General features: G+C 43.3%; 1 protein-coding gene across 1 annotated transcript in view; it reads left to right on the plus strand.

Annotated features, from left to right (window-relative positions):
* The first annotated feature begins 4,145 nt into the window (after positions 1-4,145).
* LOC139366903 (neuropilin and tolloid-like protein 1) overlaps positions 4,146-22,249 on the plus strand; it is a 217,363-nt gene continuing 199,259 nt past the window's right edge. The window contains exons 1-4 of the mRNA XM_071104647.1: positions 4,146-4,173; positions 4,824-4,877; positions 5,118-5,252; positions 6,435-6,683. Of these exons, the coding sequence (XP_070960748.1) occupies positions 4,146-4,173; positions 4,824-4,877; positions 5,118-5,252; positions 6,435-6,683 (466 nt within the window). The remainder of the gene's footprint in view (positions 4,174-4,823; positions 4,878-5,117; positions 5,253-6,434; positions 6,684-22,249) is intronic.

Genomic DNA, 22,249 nt, shown 5'->3' on the forward strand with positions numbered 1-22,249 from the left:
CACCAAAGTCCATTTGATGTCACAAAGCTGTCCAGTACTTTAAAAATATAATCTCCTGTTGTCCTGGTTTCCAGTGGTTTGCAGAAGAGGACGTCTTCCTTAATTGACCCCCCATAAACGTAACGGACATATACCAGGAGCTGTGCCAGGCCCGCCACGTCTGTTGACTCATCCAGCTGTAATGCATAGAATTCACTGGCTTGTATGCGAAACAGTAATTGTTTCAAAACATCTCATGTCATGTCTCTGATGCGTTGTGAAACAGTGCTTTTTGATGAAGACATTGTCTGTATCGTTTTTTGGGCCTTTTCCCCCAGCATTGTCCCAGCCATATCCACGTCAGCAGAAATAATGAAGTCCTCCACAATAGTATGGGGCTTGCCTGTCCTAACCACTCGGTAGCTCACCAAACAAGGACATTTCTTGTCCCCAAACTTTTGAACGTAGTGTATAACACACTGTGGCTGAGGAAAGGCACTACTCCCAATATAAGTGAACCCCAAATCAATGTATTTCTCATCATATTTGCGCCTCTTTGATTGTCCACCGTCCCTGTCTGTTGTTCGGTGCTTTCCCGGGTAAGGGGGCAGTAGCTCTTCGGCTGCATCAGATTCACAACTGTCAGTGTCCATGCTAGCTGGGCTAACAACAAATGTAGAATTACTGATGCTAGCATTGGATGTGCTCGTGGAAGCAGAACAACTTGTGTCGTCGACAGGTGCAGGTGTAGTACTGCTGGTAGTAGCAGTACTACCTGTAGAGCTGGTATGTGTCTCTATGGAAGCAGAACAACTTGTGTCGTCGACAGGTGCAGGTGTAGTACTGCTGGTAATAGCAGTACTACCTGTAGAGCTGGTATGTGTCTCTATGGATGCAGAACAACTTGTGTCGTCGACAGGTGCAGGTGTAGTACTGCTGGTAATAGCAGTACTACCTGTAGAGCTGGTACGTGTCTCTATGGATGCAGAACAACTTGTGTCGTCGACAGGTGCAGGTGTAGTACTGCTGGTAATAGCAGTACTACCTGTAGAGCTGGTACGTGTCTCTATGGATGCAGAACAACTTGTGTCGTCGACAGGTGCAGGTGTAGTACTGCTGGTAATAGCAGTACTACCTGTAGAGCTGGTATGTGTCTCTATGGATGCAGGCCTTCCTTTTTTTCACCATTCATATATTTTTGAGCGAACGGAATGAGCAGCAGCTACGTTTGACTACATACATACAGACCGTTAGTGGAATTCCCGCGAGAGAGTAACGGTTAATGTGATTGGATTTTAATTATTTCATTAAGCTATATCAAAGGTCTGTTTGAAAATGTGAATCACATTTTTATTTGCCGTATATTCGACAGCATTGCTGGTACTCCTAGGTTTTTGGAAATAGCCACTCTAGGGCCTCAGTATCTAGATGGAATTTGTATTTGTGGTCCTGGCGACTGGACCTTTTTTTGTAATACCATTATTTTGTCTTACTGAGATTAACTGTCAGGGCCCAGGTCTGACAGAATCTGTGCAGAAGATCTAGGTGCTGCTGTAGGCCCTCCTTGGTTTGGGACAAAAGCACCAGATCCTCAGCATTCTAGTAGGGTGAGGCCAGGTGCTGCAGACTGTTCTAGTGCCCTCGCCAATTCGGTGATATATATGTTGAAGAGGGTGGGGCTTAAACTGCATCCCTGTCTCACCCCACAGCCCTGTGGAAATGTTTATTTTTTGCCTCACTCTCTCTCTCTTTCTATCTCCCCGTTTCTCTCAAAATGCAAAGAGTAGCGTAATGAAGACAAACCCAAGATGCTAAATTAAAATACAACTATTTTTATTCTACTGTCAGAGTACATTTTAAACAGCAGTCTTCCTCATACCCCTTCAGTTCATTTGTAGTTCAAACATCTCAAAAAAAAAAAAAATACATTTGCACCACTGCATCAACACTTCCCTCACCTGGGACTAAATTAATGGAGCTAGCTAGCTTGCTCTCCTCTGTAACAGCTGATTCAAGATCAGTTATCCTTAGTTCTAAACGACAATGACTATCACCTAAACAACAAAACTGTCCTTAGACCAGTTAGTTGTATATCAATTGTGGGGGGAAACAGAGGTTGAACGTGATGCTGTGGTGACAGGGCAAGTACACTCCTGTGCCATCTTGTCAGAGGACCGACTACAATGATGCAGTGATGATGTAACCTATCAGCATGGCCTGAGCAGAATCTGTTGAGTCGGTTATTATAATGGATGAAACAGCATCACTGATATGTTATTCTGTCTGATTCAGTTCTCTGACCTTGCTCACTAAATTGTCCAGATCCAAGCTAGAGCAGAGACAACGGGCAACTTCAATGACCTCAGTTGAACTGCTGTTGTCATGCCATGCAGAGTTGAGTCGGGAGAGAGGATCAGGGGGAGGAGGCATTAATGCAGTTAATTGGAAAGGCGGTGAAGAGATGGGTATTGTTAATAGAAAACAGGTTTAATCAACAGCAAAATCGTGTGTGGAGAATGATCTTGTTTTAGCTCCATAAGCACTAGCAATGATTGATGTCAATAGGCTAGGCTACCGAAAGCACAGCAAGGAGATAAACAAGGCTTTATTCTTCCTGCAGACAACAGGAAAGTATGGAATGTTGCCATTTTTGTGGGGAAGATAAATATGTAGATGGATTTATAGCCCTACATACAATTTTCATGTGAGCTATTTTATTTATTATAAATACACTGGAAATATACCAGTAATGCTTAATGCTGATTAACTGCATAATCAGAGCCAGGATTTACCTATGAATTGAACATTATACAAAAGAAAAATCGACATTTGGCCAAAACAGAAGATAAAAAACCCGTCATAGTGGATGTTCAGCAATTCCCGAATGCATTGAGCTGTGGTGTCCATATGCATCGCTACATTCTAATCCACCCGACCTCGCCATGTTGGCGGGAGGCAGATAGTCACTCAATCTATTCCAACCGTCAGGTGTTTCTACCTGGAGTTGCTGATATAGTTTACGGTATCCTGACATCTATCTGCTCTCGCTTGTTTCTTCCATTTCCTCCCACAGGGTGCGTTTTTCTGTTCACCTTTTACATTTTCGCTCAGAGTGCCGCCGATTGAGGTGTTGGATTCTGCAGTCTCCTTGCAGAGAGAAAGAGCGAGCGCGTCTTAAAGAAACACCCACCACCTCCTCCCGGTAGTTTTTTTCTACTCCTCCGTGGCGCTAACATCGGGGAAGTTAGATTATATTCGTGAAACAAAGTAGCCTAGTTTTCGTTTTCGTACTGTATTGTTTGCATGAGTGTGGTCCAATTGAAATGAAGGTGGTTTGTAAGCTTGCCCAGTTGTTAGAGGAACGAATAGATGACCCAACGGTTGGAGGAATGCGATAACGTGCATCAACTCTTTCTTGGTGGGTGCAGAGAGAGAGAGAGCGAGCGTGAGAGCGCGAGCGTGAGAAACCAGCCAGTCGCCGGAGTAGACTGGAGGATGCTGTACAAACACTGCTCTACGAACACTCCTCGTAGCTTGAGGGAATAGACGAAGAAAGGATGAGATAAACACTATTTTTCACGTTGCGACTTTTGTTATCTAAGTTGATAGCCGGAGGCTTTACGCATCGCGGAACAGTGCAAACAGTTCGAAGAATGTGTTTAGGAGGATGGATGCCCACGCGCCACTAGGATTTTTTTGTTTCCAGGTAAAGGGATAGAGGAATAACAACTAAAGCTACCGTTTTTTTCACCCTGAATCTGTTTCATCGGAAGATTGTAAAGGTGCAGCGATCAGGGAAGGCTGATGACGGACCTATTCATCCGGTCAGTGCAGCAGAAGCACCAAAAGGTTCTGGAACCATTTGGATGGAATTCGGGCAAATGTTTAGACTTTCTTTTGGTTTTATATGAAACTGGTGACTAGTAGTTGCGATTTTTCTCTCTCTGGAATTTTGATATTCTCATTCAATAAATTAGAACTGCGAGGAAGACATTTGCCAGGTTATCAATTGTATACATTTCTATTTTATTTTTGGGAAGGTGGAATGGTATTGCGGTTTGCTGTCCATTTTGCATCTACCTTAGATCTGAATCGTTTTCTCTTGAAGTATTCCTTTATCTAAATGGAATTAGTTGAGCCTAAAGCCCCCTGTGAAAGGTACAGACATGGTATATGGGCACAGCCTCCTTCACGGTAAGTCACTTCTATTGAACATAATACACTGCCTTGCGCCTTCCTCGAATACCTTCGTTTGTGTAGCTTAGGCTAGCCCAATATTCATGATTTTATGAGTTGACGTAGAATTCTGGTTGCTTATAGCTGTCAATTCACGTATAGTGGGAGATGTGTAACGAATGTGATATTCATGCAACCATACCCCATAACAATTTGTATGGCATCTACTGTACTATTAAAGCAGCATACGTTGGCTATTTTTCCATAGCATCACATGCAGATACATTATGGTATAGCCTGAAGTCCGCAGGGGAATAGGTTTTCAATGTGTTTGATGAATTGGGCATTAAAGCCTAGTTATGTGTTGCCCGGGTCTGATCTATGGTACAGTGTAATAGGTGTGTATGTTTGGCTGTTCGTTCCGCATCCAATTCTATTCAAAAAGTTGAGAAACTTTGGACAGTCAATTGTTTCCAAATGACATCGTTTGATTTAAAAACCCCTTTAAAAAGGGCAATGTAACATTCTAGCCATGCATGATAAATGCAATATTTGGAATTATTCAGAGTATTATGTCATAGGCCTAGCCTACATCTATGTTGAATGAATGCAAATAAAGACGTTTGTATTATTCACAAAACAAAATGAATGTGTTTATCTTGTTGCAGTTGTTGCAAGTCTACTCATACTTGGGTTGTCTGGGGCAACGAAGAAGGAAGCATGTAAGGCCACTCTATCACTATCACTACTCTACTCTCTCTCTCTCTCTCTCTCTCTCTCTCTCTCTCTCTCTCTCTCTCTCTCTCTCTCTCTCTCTCTCTCTCTCTCTCTCTCTCTCTCTCTCTCTCTCTCTCTCTCTCTCTCTCTCTCTCTCTCTCTCTCTCTCTCTCTCTCTCTTTAAATTTCTCTCTATATTTCTATATATCTATATAATCAACTTCACTCTGCTATTGGGTTTTCAGTGAAGAACAATTCGGGAGTGAAGCCTGCAGGTCAATGTGGCACCTGGGTGAAGGAAGGAGACGGGGGACTGTTCACTTCTCCCAACTACCCCAGCAAATACCCCCCAGGAATAGAGTGTGTTTACATCATTGAAGGTGAATAGTTGGCACAGTAACTAACTTTTCTCAATGTAACGCCATTTATGGCATTTGTTAAGATCAAAAGATGCCATCCTCTAAACAAATAGTGCATTTTTTTTCAATTCAACGGCAGGAATAACGAAAACAGAGTTTGGTCCCTTGATTTTTATAGCCTTTTAGCACTGAAATCAGACTCTGAAATAGTGTTTCAGGAACCTTAATCTTTATCATCTTAGATCCAGGCGAGAAATTAAAACCATCTGTCTGTTAAACTGCTCGTTTGTCTTCTTGAGTTCAGGCGTTGAGTTGCTGTGCTGTTGATGTTTGTCTGACGATGGTAATGAAATCAGACAGCGAGTTGCAATCTCAGACGTTTAATTTAAGTTCCCGGGGCGTTAATATTTGATTCATCAGTGGAGGAGATTTCTATTGAGAGACTATTGCTGGACTGGAGGAACTATACAATAACTATATTATCTGGTTTGTACTAGACTGAACTGGATTTATAGATGTGGATGATGGTCCAGACTGTTAGCCTGTTCCACCATCCTGACCTGACCGAATGTAAGCTGGTGAGATCAGCATGGTGGAAGGAGGCAACCAGACTTGACCCATACTGATAATTAGGATAGAAATAGAAGATGCTTGTTTGAAATACTTGGAACGTGTTTCAAAGGTTCCAAAAAAGTCACAACAGATTGGGTTTTATTAGTGGTTCATTCAGATCACTCCAAGACAACATACATTGTGCATCTATCTACATTGCAAAGCTAAATTATTCAAAATGAATTAACACCCAAAGGGGCATTTACCGGAATAAATCTTAATATCACACTACTTAATGCCACTTCCCGTGTTCGCCATGTGTTACATGCCTTATTTAACTAGCCAGTTAAAAACAATTTCTTATTTACAATGACGGCCTACACCAGCCAAACCCAGACGACGCTGGGCCAATTGTGTGCCACCCTATGGGACTCCCAATCACTGCCAGTTAGGATACAACCCGGATTCGAACCAGGGTGTCTGTAGTGTCGCCTCAAGCTCTGAGATGCAGTACCTTAGACCTCTGCGCTACTCAGGAGCCGCTGTGCCACTATAGGCCTACAGCATTATGTAATATAGCAAGATATACGATAAACAGTATGAGCATTATATTCACTATCTGTGTTATCTATTCTCTCTTGTCTCCTCCAGCTCCTCCCAGGCTGTGCATTCATCTGTTCTTTAATGAGAGGTATTCTATCGAGCCTTCATGGGAATGTAAATTTGACAACATTGAGGTGCGGGACGGCCCCTTTGGCTTCTCCCCAGTAATCGGACGCTACTGTGGCCAGACGATCCCTCCCTTCATCAGGAGCAGTGGACGATACCTCTGGGTAAAATTTGTTTCCGATGGGGAACTGGAGGCGATTGGATTTTCGGTGAATTACAACTTCACTGCAGGTAAGAATCAACACCAAGTATTCACACTACATGAGCAATCTCAACATGCCGAAAGGCAACAGAGTGATGGTGTTGACACGGCAAAATTCAGGAGTTCAATTGGTTCACAGAAATGTCTAACAACAGTCTGTTCACACCCTCTCTACTAAACAACATCATATATTTCCTTAGCACACAAAGTATGGTGCTATCAGCTCCTAGCCTCCTGCCATGGTGACAGGCAGACAGGCAGGCTAACGACATGTGTTGCCGTAGTAACATATATATAAAACTGACGGTGTGGAGATTTAGTTTGACAGCTTTCGATCAGAGTTCTCTAGTAACTGTGTTGTTCGCGGGGGTACTGGAGGGGGTAGCAGAGGGAAGGTGAATAAGCACGACAGGCTAATCTGTACTGTTGAATACTATCCTCCCAATTACCCCCCTCTGCGTGCCGCGAGAAGCCTTGACTTTGAGTCATCTTTTGGCTGGTTTCCCATTAACCGAGCAGCTCATGATTTATGACCACCTTGGTTTGATATCCACTCTGTTCTCCAATAGGCTGTATGGAGTGTACCCTCGGCTGGGTCATGGTTTAATAGCACTATCAACTTTAGTGTGTGGTCGAGGGTTGATGGGAACACTGCCCGCAGCACCGTGATATGTAGGAGCATTTTTAACTTTGGATGTCATCTGCAGAATTATGTTCCACGGAGAGAGAGAAAATATATATTTTCTAACCCACATTCTGTGTGTAGCCATGCCTCTTTCCCTTCCTAAAATACACTGCCAAAAAAACTATTTATGTATTGTTTTGCCAATGGCCCATAAAATTGTCCTCGGACAATGTTTTACTTTTGAACGAATAGCTTTGGTTGTGTTTCAGATGATGTTGTGCCCTAATAGAAGTGAATGGCAAATAATGGTTTGAGTCACTTTCATTGTAAATAACAACAATATGTTTCTGATCACTTCTACATTCATGTGGATGCTTCCCTTGTTACAGATACTCTAAAACGAATCTTGAATAATGATGAGTGGGAAAGGCATTTAAATAGCATATCCCCAAGAAATGCTAACCTCCTCTAATATTAGTAATTGTGAGAGGTTAGCATTTTTTCGGGGTATGATCTTTGTGCCTTTATAGCTTTCTCACTCATCATTATTCATGATTCATTCATGATTATCCGTAATCGTGGTAGCATCCACATTCACAGTAGTCGTTTTTATGCCACTATTAAATCATTTCTGGGTTACAATTAAGTACCTTACTGTAATAGGGAAGAAAAAAAAAAAAAATCTTTCTTATTGGTCTATTAACTAATTTACCAATGGTGAAACTCCCGCCCACGCCGAGGTGCTGATTAGAAGGTCCTGTGTAGATTGGATTTTCATCCAGAAACTGTCAGGAAATAACACTGATCAAATGTTTTCACACTTTTACACTGTTGGTTTCATCAGCTGTTGTAACAATATGATATAAAACACAGCTAAAACTGAATTTTGACTGCACTGGATCTTTAATGTAGAAGTGTTCAGAAACATTATATTCTTATTTACAATAAAAGTGATTCCAAATTGACACAAAACCTTCATTTACCACTCATTTCTATTGGGCACAACATAATCTGAAACACAACCAAAACAAACTGCCAATGCATTCAACAAGTTTGTAGTCACAAGCTTGATGTCGTCTTTGCGTGCTATGAATTTTAGTCCAAGCACTAAACTTTTGACTGCTTTAATACACATATGGGTAAATTTGTCCAAACACTTGTAAAACTTCAGACTGGGGGGACTAGACACATAAAGTGGGTTCATTTCTAAACGGTAAAACAGAGATGTATGAAAATATCCCGAAATAAAAGGTGACATTCTGTACTGTCGACCTCATATGAAACGTCTGATTTCAAATCCGAAATGCTGGAGTATAGAGCCAAATTAAAAGTTGTAGCTTCACTGTCCAAATAAATAGGTAGAGGAGTGTGCCTCTTTTTACCACACACAATGCTTTCCCATAGACCCAAATACATTGACCTTTCATCCTAGATCAATTGATTAGACTTGATATAATGGGGTGAAGAAGCGATCAGATTGCTGTTCTGTACGTTAAAGGTCATTCTATGTCATGAAGAAAGATGAGAAACGATGGGGGAGGGGGGGGGGGGGGATTGGTGTAGTCCAGTTAGAGTCAGGTTGATGGAGTGCATGTGTTTTCCTATATGTCTCCATAGAATGTTGGGGTTATCTTTGAAAAACTGCTGTTTGCTGGTGGAGCCTCTTCTCAGATTCCTGAGTGAGAGAGGGGGAAAAAACACATCTCCCTCTGTCTTGATAAGAAATAGCTGTGGCATATGATTAGCATAATTAAAGAAGATAAAAGTCTTGGATTCACTCGACTTGATGCTCCAAAATCTGGCTGTGCGGAGAGAGAGGCTCACATCTGCCTCTGCTTGGCTAATGCTGCTAGCACATGCTAATTCACACTGGGCTATTCAAGATGAATGAAAAGCAAGGGGAGAGGAGGAGGAGAGAAAGAGAGCGAGAGAAAGATTCTACACCTTTCCCTCACCTTATCTTCTCCCTTACTTTTCATTCATCTGAAGTGTCCTATCTGAGGAGAGGGGAGAGGGGGAGAAGGAGGAGAGGCGAGGGAAAGAGAACATAAGTAAAAGAAGCCGTGGTATATTGGTCATATACCACAAACCCCAGAGGTGCCTTATTGCTATTATAAACTGGTTACCAACTTAATTAGAGCAGTAAAAATAAATGTTTTGTCATACCCGTGGCATACGGTCTGATCTACCACGGCTGTCAGCCAATCAGCATTCAGGGTTCGAACCACCCAGTTTATAACAAACTCTTTTCTTTTTACAGCCGAAAATGAGATGTTTCTATGTCAAACGACTTTGTTATATTTCAGTCTTCTATGATGTATTTAAAGTGTAATCTTAGGATGCAAAATCAAAATATAAGACATTCCAACTCTATATCTGACATGCTCTCTTTTTTTATGCCCATAACTTTGTGTGTGAGGTGTATACTTTTGTTTCAAAGTAGATTTGGCTATCAAGAAACCCTCTGTGAGACCCTGATTTAGCCCACAACAGAAAAAGGTTTTAAGTGAGGTGAGGAGACTAAACTGATTTTTGGAATCCTGTCATGTTAGGTTCTGTTGTACACAAGGTGCTCAACTAAATGTGCAGGTACAGCAGCACACTCACTGTCATTCCATTCCAATCACACTGTCAAGCGCATCATCAGCAGGATATGCTGTCTGAATTATAACTATCAAAGGAGTTAGGGAGTAGTTTGTCTGAACAGCTATGGTCCTGTATGGTTCAGTTGGTAAAGCCATGCTCTCGCTTGAAACACCACGATTGTAGGTTTGATTCTTTGTCAAATGGATACGCGCATGACTGTAAGTCACATTGGATAAACACGTCTGCTAAATTGTATATATTACTATGTATTTATTGTATATATTACTGTGTATTTATTGTATATATTACTATGTATTTATTGTATATATTACTATGTATTTATTGTATATATTACTGTGTATTTATTGTATATATTACTGTGTATTTATTGTATATATTACTATGTATTTATTGTATATATTACTATGTATTTATTGTATATATTACTGTGTATTTATTGTATATATTACTATGTATTTATTGTATATATTACTATGTATTTATTGTATATATTACTGTGTATTTATTGTATATATTACTATGTATTTATTGTATATATTACTATGTATTTATTGTATATATTACTGTGTATTTATTGTATATATTACTATGTATTTATTGTATATATTACTGTGTATTTATTGTATATATTACTATGTATTTATTGTATATATTACTATGTATTTATTGTATATATTACTGTGTATTTATTGTATATATTACTGTGTATTTATTGTATATATTACTATGTATTTATTGTATATATTACTATGTATTTATTGTATATATTACTGTGTATTTATTGTATATATTACTGTGTATTTATTGTATATATTACTATGTATTTATTGTATATATTACTATGTATTTATTGTATATATTACTGTGTATTTATTGTATATATTACTATGTATTTATTGTATATATTACTATGTATTTATTGTATATATTACTGTGTATTTATTGTATATATTACTATGTATTTATTGTATATATTACTATGTATTTATTGTATATATTACTATGTATTTATTGTATATATTACTGTGTATTTATTGTATATATTACTATGTATTTATTGTATATATTACTATGTATTTATTGTTATCGCCGGTTAAGTGGAAGATTAACACATATTGAAAATAAAAGTGTGGCTAAGACAGTGCTGTATTAACTTCTTATAGGTCACAGTTTGACAATCAAGTCAGCAATTAGAGTATTTGGGACTATAAGGTTATATCTGTATTTTTGTCGAAATGTAGTTATTGACATAGCCTTGTTCTGTTGAATGTTCTCTACCTATATAAACTAAGCCAAAAAAAGAAACGTCCTCTCACTGTCAACTGCAAACTTAACATGTGTAAATATTTGTATGAATATAACAAGATTCAACAGATGAGACATAAACTGAACAAGTTCCACAGACATGTGACTAACATAAATTGAATAATGTGTCCCTGAACAAAGGGGGGGTCAAAATCAAAAGTAACAGTCAGTCTCTGGTGTGGCCACCAGCTGCATTAAGTACTGCAATGCATCTTCTTCTCATGGACTGCACCAGATTTGCCAGTTCTTGCTGTGAGATGTTACCCCACTCTTCCACCAAGGCACCTGCAAGATCCCGGACATTTCTGGGGGGAATGTCCCTAGCCCTCACCCTCCGATCCAACAGGTGCCAGACGTGCTCAATGGGATTGAGATGTGGGCTCTATGCTGGCCATGGCAGAACACTGACATTCCTGTCTTGCAGGAAATCACACACAGATAGAGCAGTATGCCTCGTGGCATTCTCATGCTAGAGGGTCATGTCAGGATGAGCCTGCTGGAAGGGTACCACATGAGGGAATAGGATGTCCTCCCTGTAATGCACAGCGTTGAGATTGCCTGCAATGACAAGAAGCTCAGTGCGATGATGCTATGGACCATGACAGACCCTCCACCTCCAAATCGATCCCGCTCCAGAGTACAAGCCTCGGTGTAGCGCTCATTCCTTCGACGATAAACTTGAATCCGAACCATCAACCCTGGTGAAACAAAACCGCCTCGTCAGTGAAGAGCACTTTTTGCCAGTCCTGTCTGGTCCAGTGACGGTGGATTTGTGCCTATAGGCGATGTTGTTGCCGGTGATGTCTGGTCAGGACCTGCCTTACAACAGGCCTACAAGCTCTCAGTCCAGCCTCTCACAGCCTATTTCAGACAGTCTGAGCACTGATGGAGGGATTGTGGGTGTATCCTGGTGTATCTCGGGCAGTTGTTGTTGCCATCTTGTACCTGTCCCGCAGGTGTGATGTTCGGATGTACCGATTCTGTGCAGGTGTTGTTACACGTGGTCTGCCACTGCGAGGACGATCAGCTGTCCGTCCTCGCATCTCTGTCCTCGCGTCTCCCTGTAGCGCTGTCATAGGCGTCTGTAACGGTTTTCTTGAGGTGAAGGAGAGGCGGACCAAAATGCAGCGTGGTGGTTATTCATGTTTTTTTAATGAAGAAAACTATACATGAATAAACTAACAAAACAATAAACGTGCGAAAACCTAAACAGCCTATCTGGTGACAACAAACACAAAGACAGGAACAAACGGAAAGGGAATCGATGGCAGCTAATAGGCCGGCGACGACGACCGCCGAGCGCTGCCCGAACAGGAATAGGCACCATCTTCGGCGAGATTCGTGACAGCGTCTCACAGTACGGATATTGCAATTTATTGCCTTGGCCACACCTGCAGTCCTCATGCCTCCTTGCAGCATGCCTAAGGCACGTTCACGCAGATGAGCAGGGACCAGGGCATGTTTCTTTTGGTGTTTTTCAGAGTCTGTAGAAAGGCCTCTTTAGTGTCCTAAGTTTTCATAACTGTGAAGTTAATTGCCTACCGTCTGTAAGCTGTTTGTGTCTTAATGACAATTCCACAGGTTTATGGTTCATTGAACAAGCATGGGAAATAAGCATGGATATTTACGAATGATCTTTGAAAGACAGGGTCCTGAAAAAGGAACGTTTCTTTTTTTGCTGAGTTTAGTATTATATATTCGCCAGTTCTTGTTGTTAATTCCAACATATACAAGATAAAAATCGCTGTCACCATTCAAACCACTGAGGGTTTGGAACTTTAAAGCCAATTATCTCAGAATAATATTTTTGCAGAAAGAACCTTATAGTCCCAAGTTCTCAAAGTATCTCTGCATGTTCTCTACAAATATCTCTATATTTAAGATATTTAATCTGCTCTGTAGCCAGGGAACACGTCTGTTATTTCTCCCAAGGACGACGTGCGGCTACCCTGTATGCCTGTCTGAAATACAGCCACAACTCCCCATACCATAACCCTCGTAATTCCTCATCCTATTCTGTTCAGGCAGTGCTGCGGTCACCCACACCTGCACCCAATATTTTCCGCTCTGAAAGATGACCGTCGCGATCTGGCCGTGCTCCCTGACCTTAGACATAACTCTAATTCTAGATTGAGAATACACATATGTAATATACTTGGCTTGCCGGGTTTTGTCCTTTCTAGCATGGCTATCTGTAGTGTTAGATTCTGGGTTAAACATGGAACATTGTTATAATCAGAAGTGAATGGTTATCTGTAGGAGCCAGATGGGTTTGGAATGTGTAGTGGAGACGGGTGGAGAATTTCGAAAATGTAAATGTCACTGAGGGAAAGAGGATATTGTATAACGGTTACATCATGTCAGGATATGTTATTGTTAGCCATCAGGGATCCTCTGGGAGGAGAAGAGACACAGTCTGGTATCAATCACCATGACAGCCTTGAGTTGGGGAGGAGTGAGCACTTTGGGGTAGAGGTCAGGTCAGATGAAGTGAGGAAGAACAGATATCACAATAAGGTTCTGTCTAGCAACAGGGATGCATTGGCTGTTCAGATGTGGAGGAGGAGACTCAGCCTAGGAGAAAGGGTTAAATATCAGTGCTTGTACAGATGTGGAGGAGGAGACTCGGCCTAGGAGAAAGGGTTAAACATCAGTGCTTGTACAGATGTGGAGGAGGAGACTCAGCCTAGGAGAAAGGGTTAAATATCAGTGCTTGTACAGATGTGGAGGAGGAGACTCAGCCTAGGAGAAAGGGTTAAATATCAGTGCTTGTACAGATGTGGAGGAGGAGACTCGGCCTAGGAGAAAGGGTTAAACATCAGTGCTTGTGTCAAATGTAGTTGTCTGAATGCAGCTGTATCGACCCTTTGGGAAGAATTCAACTTGGTTAAGCTTTTCTAGTGTCCGTTGAGTTATTTACTCTGAGAGTTAGAACCTAACAGTAGTGTATGATGAGAGACTTTGGTTTGGACCATGTTCTGAATTGTAATAGGGAAGTAGGAATGTCTCTCTTTATCTCTGGGGCACTGCAGTAAGGATGTTTACCCTCCACTCTAACCTTACAGTGTCTGCTGATCAGTAATATGAAAGAGCACTTGACACAGGAAGTAAAACTAAATGCAATCCAGAAGGGGCTGGTGTGTGTGTGTGTGTGTGTGTGTGTGTGTGTGTGTGTGTGTGTGTGTGTGTGTGTGTGTGTGTGTGTGTGTGTGTGTGTGTGTCAGCATACGTTTGTGTCTACCTCACACCCCTTCCAGTAAAACCATTACTTATCTTTCCTCACACACCCTCACACGCTTCCACCCTCACACACTTCCACCCTCACACGCTTCCACCCTCACACGCTTCCACCCTCACACGCTTCCCCCCTCACACGCTTCCACCCTCACACGCTTCCCCCCTCACACGCTTCCCCCCTCACACGCTTCCCCCCTCACACGCTTCCCCCCTCACACGCTTCACCCCTCACACGCTTCCACCCTCACACGCTTCCCCCTCACACACTTCCCCCCTCACACACTTCCCCCCTCACACACTTCCCCCCTCACACACTTCCCCCTCACACACCTCCCCCTCACACGATTCCCCCCTCACACACTTCCCCCCTCACACACCTCCCCCTCACACGCCTCAAGATGGGGGCCGTCAGTAAGGCAGAAGCAGCCATGGAATCCCCCAGACTGCTGCTTGTCTTGATTCAACGGCTGCTGAATACTGTTGTTTCACACAGAAAAGAGAAGCATCTCATGTGGGCCTTTTTAGCTTTTCAACTGCTTTGTTGGATGCCAAGTGAAATCTATTTTGTGGCTCCGTGGCCGAGTTTGAGAATGAAATATAGATCTACTGTTGCTGTAGGGTGGAGTCTTCGGAGCCATTAGGATGAGAGGGATTGTTGCGTTGTTTCTGCAGTGTGATAACTTTGGGAAATATTACATATTTTATTTCAGATGGTCTGTCCAACTGTTTGTCAATGTTCAGTACCACCAATTCGAAATAAATCACATACAGTGTCACCAGAAAAGCACCCCCACAACATAACACCACCTCCTCCATGTTTCACAGTGGGATCCACACATGCAGAGATCATCTCTTCACCTACTCTGCATTTCACAAAGACACTGCTGTTGGAACAAAAAATCTCAAATGTGGACCAATCAGACCAAAGGACAGATTTCCACAGGTCTAATGTCCATTGCTCGTGTTTCTTGGTCAAAGCAAGTCTCTTCTTATCATTGGTGTCCTTTAGTAGTGGTTTCTTTGCAGCAATTTGACCATGAAGGCCTGATTCACGCAGTCTCCTCTGAACAGTTGATGTTGAGATGTGTCTGTTACTTGAACTCTGTGAAGCATTTATTTGGACTGCAATCTGAGGTGCAGTTAACTCTAATGAACTTATCCTCTGCAGCAGAGGTAACTCTTGAGTCTTCCTTTCATGTGGCGGTCTTCACGAGAGCCAGTTTCATTATAGCGCTTGATGGTTTTTGCAACTGCACTTGAAGAAACTTTAAAAGTTCTAGAAATTTTCCAGATTGACTGACCTTTATGTCTTAAAGTAATGATGGACTGTTGTTTCTCTTTGCTTATGTGAGGTTTTCTTGCCATAATATGGTCTTGGTCTTGTAACCAAATAGGGATGTCTTCTGTATACCAACCCTACCTTGTCACAACACAACTGATTGGAAAGAGTGTGCAAAGCTGTCATCAAGACCAAGGGTGGCTACTTTGAAGAATCTCAAATATATATTGTTTTGTTTTACACTTTTTTTGGTTACTACATGATTCCGTGAAAAACCCTGGAAAGAATAAGTGTGTCCAAACTTTTGGCTGGTACTGTATGCTTGATTAAGTGTGAATGAATTCATAGCAAATGTCTCGAAGTTAGCTGCTTTGGTGAAACATATCGCTCTATGTCCTATAGTTGATATATGGTTGGGCGTTCTGCCCCTTCTTGAAATGCATGGTCAACTTTATACTGTAACCTCGCACTATCATGATTTCCAACCTAATCTCCAGCTCTCCGATGAGAACGTAGTGTTTTCTGATGCTAGGTCAGGCCAACTTCATCTCCAGCTCTCCGATGAGAACGTAGTGTTTTCTGATGCTAGGTCAGGCCAACTTCATCTCCATGTCTTCGGTGGGAACGTAGTGTTTTCTGATGCTAGGAGGTCAGGCCATGACTAATAAATCCAATATCTAGATGAGATTTTGATTGATCCTAGGCAGTAACACCCCCCCCCACCCCCACCTCATTATAAGTGGACTGGGAATCATTTGGATTCAAATCAGTCCATTGACGTTGGAGATTAGAGCTGGAATAGAATGGACCCCATCGTCCTGGAGGCAACTCCATGAGATTGGACTTAGATGGATTCAAACTGGAAAATTGGAATTTGAACCAGCGCAAACGACCCTCAGCAATCCTTGGAGAAGCTACACTTCACAGCCAGTTTCACTGGATAAGTGGTAAGGAAGAATCAGAGTTAACTTTCCACTCTCAGTTTCCGGACTTTCTATAGTCACTGAATAAAAACAAAACACTTTAGTTACTTGATATTTAAATTGTTGGAACTGGACGTTGTTTTATTTCTATATATATTTTCTACTTATTTTTTTCTAATAAAGCTACTAAGAGTGAGCAGTAGCAATCGAAAGCTTGACAGAGGAAGAGAGGGATAATCACTCATGATTATTGAAGTGACGGTGAAGCGACCGAGCGCACTTGCACCCCATTTAATTATTTGAGAGATGAAGAATGAACGGCACCCCCAGAGTCTAGCTAAAGTAACGGCAGGCGAAGCGAGGCAGCAGGAGAGGCACGAGGGAGGGTGAGAGGTGAAGAGGAGAGAGGAAGGACAAGACTGGCGCTCTACTCTTGAGACTGACGCTCTAGTCTCTTCCTACCAGCAGAGCGGATATATGAAGACAGGAGAGGAGAGGAGAAGAGGGGAGTGGAGGGAAGGGGAGGAGAGGAGAGGCACGAGGGAGGGTGAGAGGTGAAGAGGAGAGAGGCAGGACAAGACTGGCGCTCTACTCTTGAGACTGACGCTCTAGTCTCTTCCTACCAGCAGAGAGGATATATGAAGACAGGAGAGGAGAGGAGAAGAGGGGAGTGGAGGGGAGGAGAGGAGAGGAGAGCAGAGGAGAGAGGACAAGGGGATGTTTTATTTATTTGTCCCTTCTGTTGGATAAGGGACAAATTAGAGTGTAAAAACAGTGATAAATCTGGCGTTATTGCATCTCTTTCGGCTTTAGTGATGATGTGGACCTAATCCCTGAGATCTTTGCAAAAAAGACACTGAGAATGTAGCCCACAACTGACGCACTGAGACTTTCATTTATTTTGGAGGGCCCAAGACTCTGCAGGGTGCCTGACTTACAGAGGAACACAGTAAAACATGGATAAAATGAACAAGTGGAGAGAGAGAGACCACAAACACCTACCTGGAGATGACAGCATTCCTTCCCCCATATACCCCCCCTAGGCACAACTAAAACAACATAACCAACATAAACGGGTCACAACTCCTGCAGCTCTGTTGGCCGCTGGGTATGTACATAATCAATGGTAGGCTTCGAGGGGACTCCTACGGTAGGTACACCTATAGCTCATCTCTTGGCAGTAGTACTGTAGACTACTTTATCACTGACCTCAACCCAGAGTCTCTCAGAACGTTCACAGTCAGCCCACTGACATCCCAATCAGATCACAGCATAATCACATGAACAGAGCAATACTCAATCATGAGGCATCAAAGCCAAATAAACCGAATAATTTTAAGAAATGCTATTGATGGAAGGAAAATAATGTGGAAATCTACGAAAAAACAATTAGACAACAACAAATTCAATCACTTATAGACTGTAACGGTTCTCTTGAGTTGAAGGAGAGGCGGACCAAAACGCAGCGTGATTTCTATTCATGGTTCTTTAATAAAGACAACTATACATGAACAGACTAACAAAACAAGAAAAGTGCAAACCTAAAACAGGCCTATCTGGTGCAAACAGAGACAGGAACAATCACCCACAAACACACAGTGAAACCCAGGCTACCTAAATATGGTTCTCAATCAGAGACAACTAATGACACCTGCCTCTGATTGAGAACCATACTAGGCCGAAACATAGAAATACCCAAATCATAGACAAACAAACATAGACTGCCCACCCCAACTCACGCCCTGACCATACTAAATAATGACAAAACAAAGGAAATAAAGGTCAGAATGTGACATAGACGATTTCCTGGACAAAAATGTTCCACTGTACTAGCGGTGTAAACTTGGCAGTAGAAAACCTAAACAGTATATTTGAACACTCAGCTCCCCTGTCAAATCTAAAAATGTCAAGTAGACAACCTAAGAAAACGAACAACAATGACAAATGGTTTGATGAAGAATGCAAAAACATAAGAAAAAAATTGAGAAACCTGTGCAACCAAAATCATTTTAGTGAATCACTAAAACAATACAGAAATACTGTCACGCCCTGATCTGTTTTACCTGTCTTTGTGCTTGTCTCCTTGTCTTCTTTTCCCCTCTGTTCCTGTCTCTTGATTGTTCCTGTTTTTGACCTTTTCTGCCCACCCTGACCCTGAGCCTGCCTGCCGTCCTGTACCTTATCCCCACTACTCTGGATTACCGACCTCTGCCTGACCTGAGCCTACCTGCCGTCCTGTACCTTATCCCCACTACTCTGGATTACCGACCTCTGCCTGACCTGAGCCTGCCTGCCGTCCTGTACCTTATCCCCACTACTCTGGATTACCGACCTCTGCCTGACCTGACCCTGAACTTGCCTGCCGTCCTGTACCTTATCCCCACTACTCTGGATTACCGACCTCTGCCTGACCTGACCCTGAACTTGCCTGCCGTCCTGTACCTTATCCCCACTACTCTGGATTACCGACCTCTGCCTGACCTGAGCCTGCCTGCCGTCCTGTACCTTATCCCCACTACTCTGGATTACCGACCTCTGCCTGACCTGAGCCTGCCTGCCGTCCTGTACCTTATCCCCACTACTCTGGATTACCGACCTCCGCCTGACCTGAGCCTGCCTGCCGTCCTGTACCTTATCCCCACTACTCTGGATTACCGACCTCTGCCTGACCTGAGCCTGCCTGCCGTCCTGTACCTTATCCCCACTACTCTGGATTACCGACCTCTGCCTGACCTGAGCCTGCCTGCCGTCCTGTACCTTATCCCCACTACTCTGGATTACCGACCTCTGCCTGACCTGAGCCTGAACTTGAATGCCGTCCTGTACCTTATCCCCACTACTCTGGATTATCGACCCCTGCCTGCCTTGACCTGTCGTTTACCTGCCCCTGTTACTTTAATAAACATTGTTACTTCGACACAGTCTGCATTTGGGTCTTACCTGAAACGTGATAGGACAATCTGGCCATGACTGACCCAGCAGACTTGGACCAGCTCCGCAATGCCATCTCCTCCCAAGGAGCCACCATTGGTAGACACAAGGAGTTGCTTCACGGTCTGATGGAAGGGTTCCAGGCCGTGGCCGAACGGCACGACCTAGCATTGGACACATTGCGGTAGCAATTCCGTGGGTTGTCTACGAGGCAGCCTCCCACGACGATAAACTCCCAGATCCTCAGTAACCCAGCTGGTAGCAGCACCATCATCCCGGTTTCCATGGAACCCCGCTTACCTAACCCGGAGCGCTTCGATGGAGACTCGGGCACCTGTCGGGTGTTTCTTGCTCAGTGTTCCGTCGTCATGGGAACATCAGCCTTCCTCCTTCCCCTCGGACCATTCTAAGACCTCATCACGCTGATGTCTGCGAGGGCCTCCGCCTGGGCTACGGCCATTTGGGACCAACAGTCGGCCGTACACACCTTCCGTGGCCTCCAACTGCTCTTAAACGCTACTAAAACTAAAATTCATGCTTTTCAACCATTCACTGCCCGGACCCGCCCGCCCGAGTAGCATCACTACCCTGGATGGTTCTGACCTAGAATATGTGGACAACTACAAATACCTAGGTGTCTGGCTAGACTGTAAACTCTCCTTCCAGACACATATTAAACATCTCCAATCCAAAATCAAATCTAGAATCGGCTTTCTATTTCGCAACAAAGCCTCATTCACTCACACCGCCATACTTACCCTCGTAAAACTGACTATCCTACCGATCCTCGACTTCGGCGATGTCATTTACAAAATAGCTTCCAATACTCTACTCAGCAAACTGGATGCAGTCTATCACAGTGCCATCCGTTTTGTTACCAAAGCCCCTTATACTACCCACCACTGTGATCTGTATGCTCTAGTCGGCTGGCCCTCGCTACATAGACCCACTGGCTGCAGATCATCTATAAGTCTATGCTAGGTAAAGCGCAGCCTTATCTCAGCTCACTGGTCACGATAACAACACCCACCTGTAGCACGCGCTCCAGCAGGTAAATCTCACTGGTCATCCCAAAAGCCAACATCTCCTTTGGCCGCCTTTCCTTACAGTTCTCTGCTGCCAGTGACTGGAACGAATTTCAACAATCGCTGAAGCTAGAGACTTATATTTCCCTCACTAACTTTAACATCTGCTATCTGAGCAGCTAACCGATCGCTGCAGCTGTACATAGTCCATCTGTAAATAGCCCACCCAATCTACCTACCTATTTACTTTTCTGCTCTTTTGCACACCAGCATCTCTACTTGCACATCATCTGCTCATTTATCACTTCAGTGTTAATCTGCTAAATTGTAATTATTTCGCTACTATGGCCTATTTATTGCCTAGCTCTTCACGCAATTTGCACACACTGTATATAGACTTTCTTTTTTTATATTGTGTTATTGACTGTACGCTTGTTTATTCCATGTGTAACTCTGTGTTTTTTGTGTCGCACTGCTTGGCTTTATCTTGGCCTGGTCACAGTTGTAAATGAGAACTTGTTCTAGCTTACCTGGTTAAATAAAGGTCAAATAAAAAAATAAAATAAAAAATATGCTTCAGTCTGTTGGGATTCATGGCGGAGGTGAAAAAAGTTTTCACGGCTCCGTTGTCTGGGAAATAGGCTGCCCGGAAGCTACTCCAGCTTTGGCAGGACTCCCTCAGTGTGACAGACTATGCGATGAATTTCCTCACGCTAGCAGAGGAGGGTGCCTGGAACCCAGAGCGCTGTTCGACACTTTTCTGCACGGATCATCAGAGGAAGTAAAGGACGAGCTTGCAGCCCGAGAACTACCAACAGATCAACAGATCTCGACTCACTCATCGCCTTAACCATCCGGATCGATGGACGGCTACAGGAACGTAGGAGGGAGAAGAGGTCTGATTGCAGTTCCAATCACTCATTCAAGGATCCCACTTTGCATCTAATGAACTCCGGAAGTCCCTGACGTCTACGTCCCCGAGAGGATCCAAGCTTACCCAAGTTCCTCCAAGAGCCTCCAAAGACTGCCGGTTTACCTCTTCCCGAGCTAATGCAGCTCGGCAGGGCTAGGCTGTCTCCAGCCGGATGCGTAGGAAGACTTAACACCCAGAGTAGTCTGTATTGCGGTACTGCTGGTCATTATGTGTCTACCTGTCCCTTCAAGAGACCTTGCTCATTTGTAGGAATGAGTACTCTGGTGGGTCTTAAGGATAATGTTGCTTCTCCCCCTACTCGCCCCCCTCTCCATGCCATCCTGCTGTGGTGCGACCAGTCCAAGTCTCTCATCGACTCGGGGGCCGTAATGAGCCTTATGGACGTTACCCTGACGTCTGAGCTGGGCATCCCCACTCAACCCTTCTCCATTCCCATGGATATTAGAGCGCTGGACGGGCGCTCTATAGGCCGGCTCACCCACGATAACACCCCCATCAACCTATGAATGTCGAGGAACAACAGCGAGACTATCCAATTCCTGCTAATTGAGTCTCCGAAGGTTCCCGTGATATTGAGATTCTCTTGGCTCCAGCGACACAATCCCTCTATTGATTGGTCTACTGGTGCCATCGTTGGCTGGAGCCCGTTCTGCCACACACATTGCCTGAAGTCAGCTCTGCCTGCCCCGTCTTTCTGGGGGCTTGGAAATTGGAAATGTCTAAACAAAC

The sequence above is a fragment of the Oncorhynchus clarkii genome, chromosome 15 (genome assembly GCF_045791955.1).
Source record: "Oncorhynchus clarkii lewisi isolate Uvic-CL-2024 chromosome 15, UVic_Ocla_1.0, whole genome shotgun sequence".
Classification (NCBI taxonomy): Eukaryota; Metazoa; Chordata; class Actinopteri; order Salmoniformes; family Salmonidae; genus Oncorhynchus; species Oncorhynchus clarkii.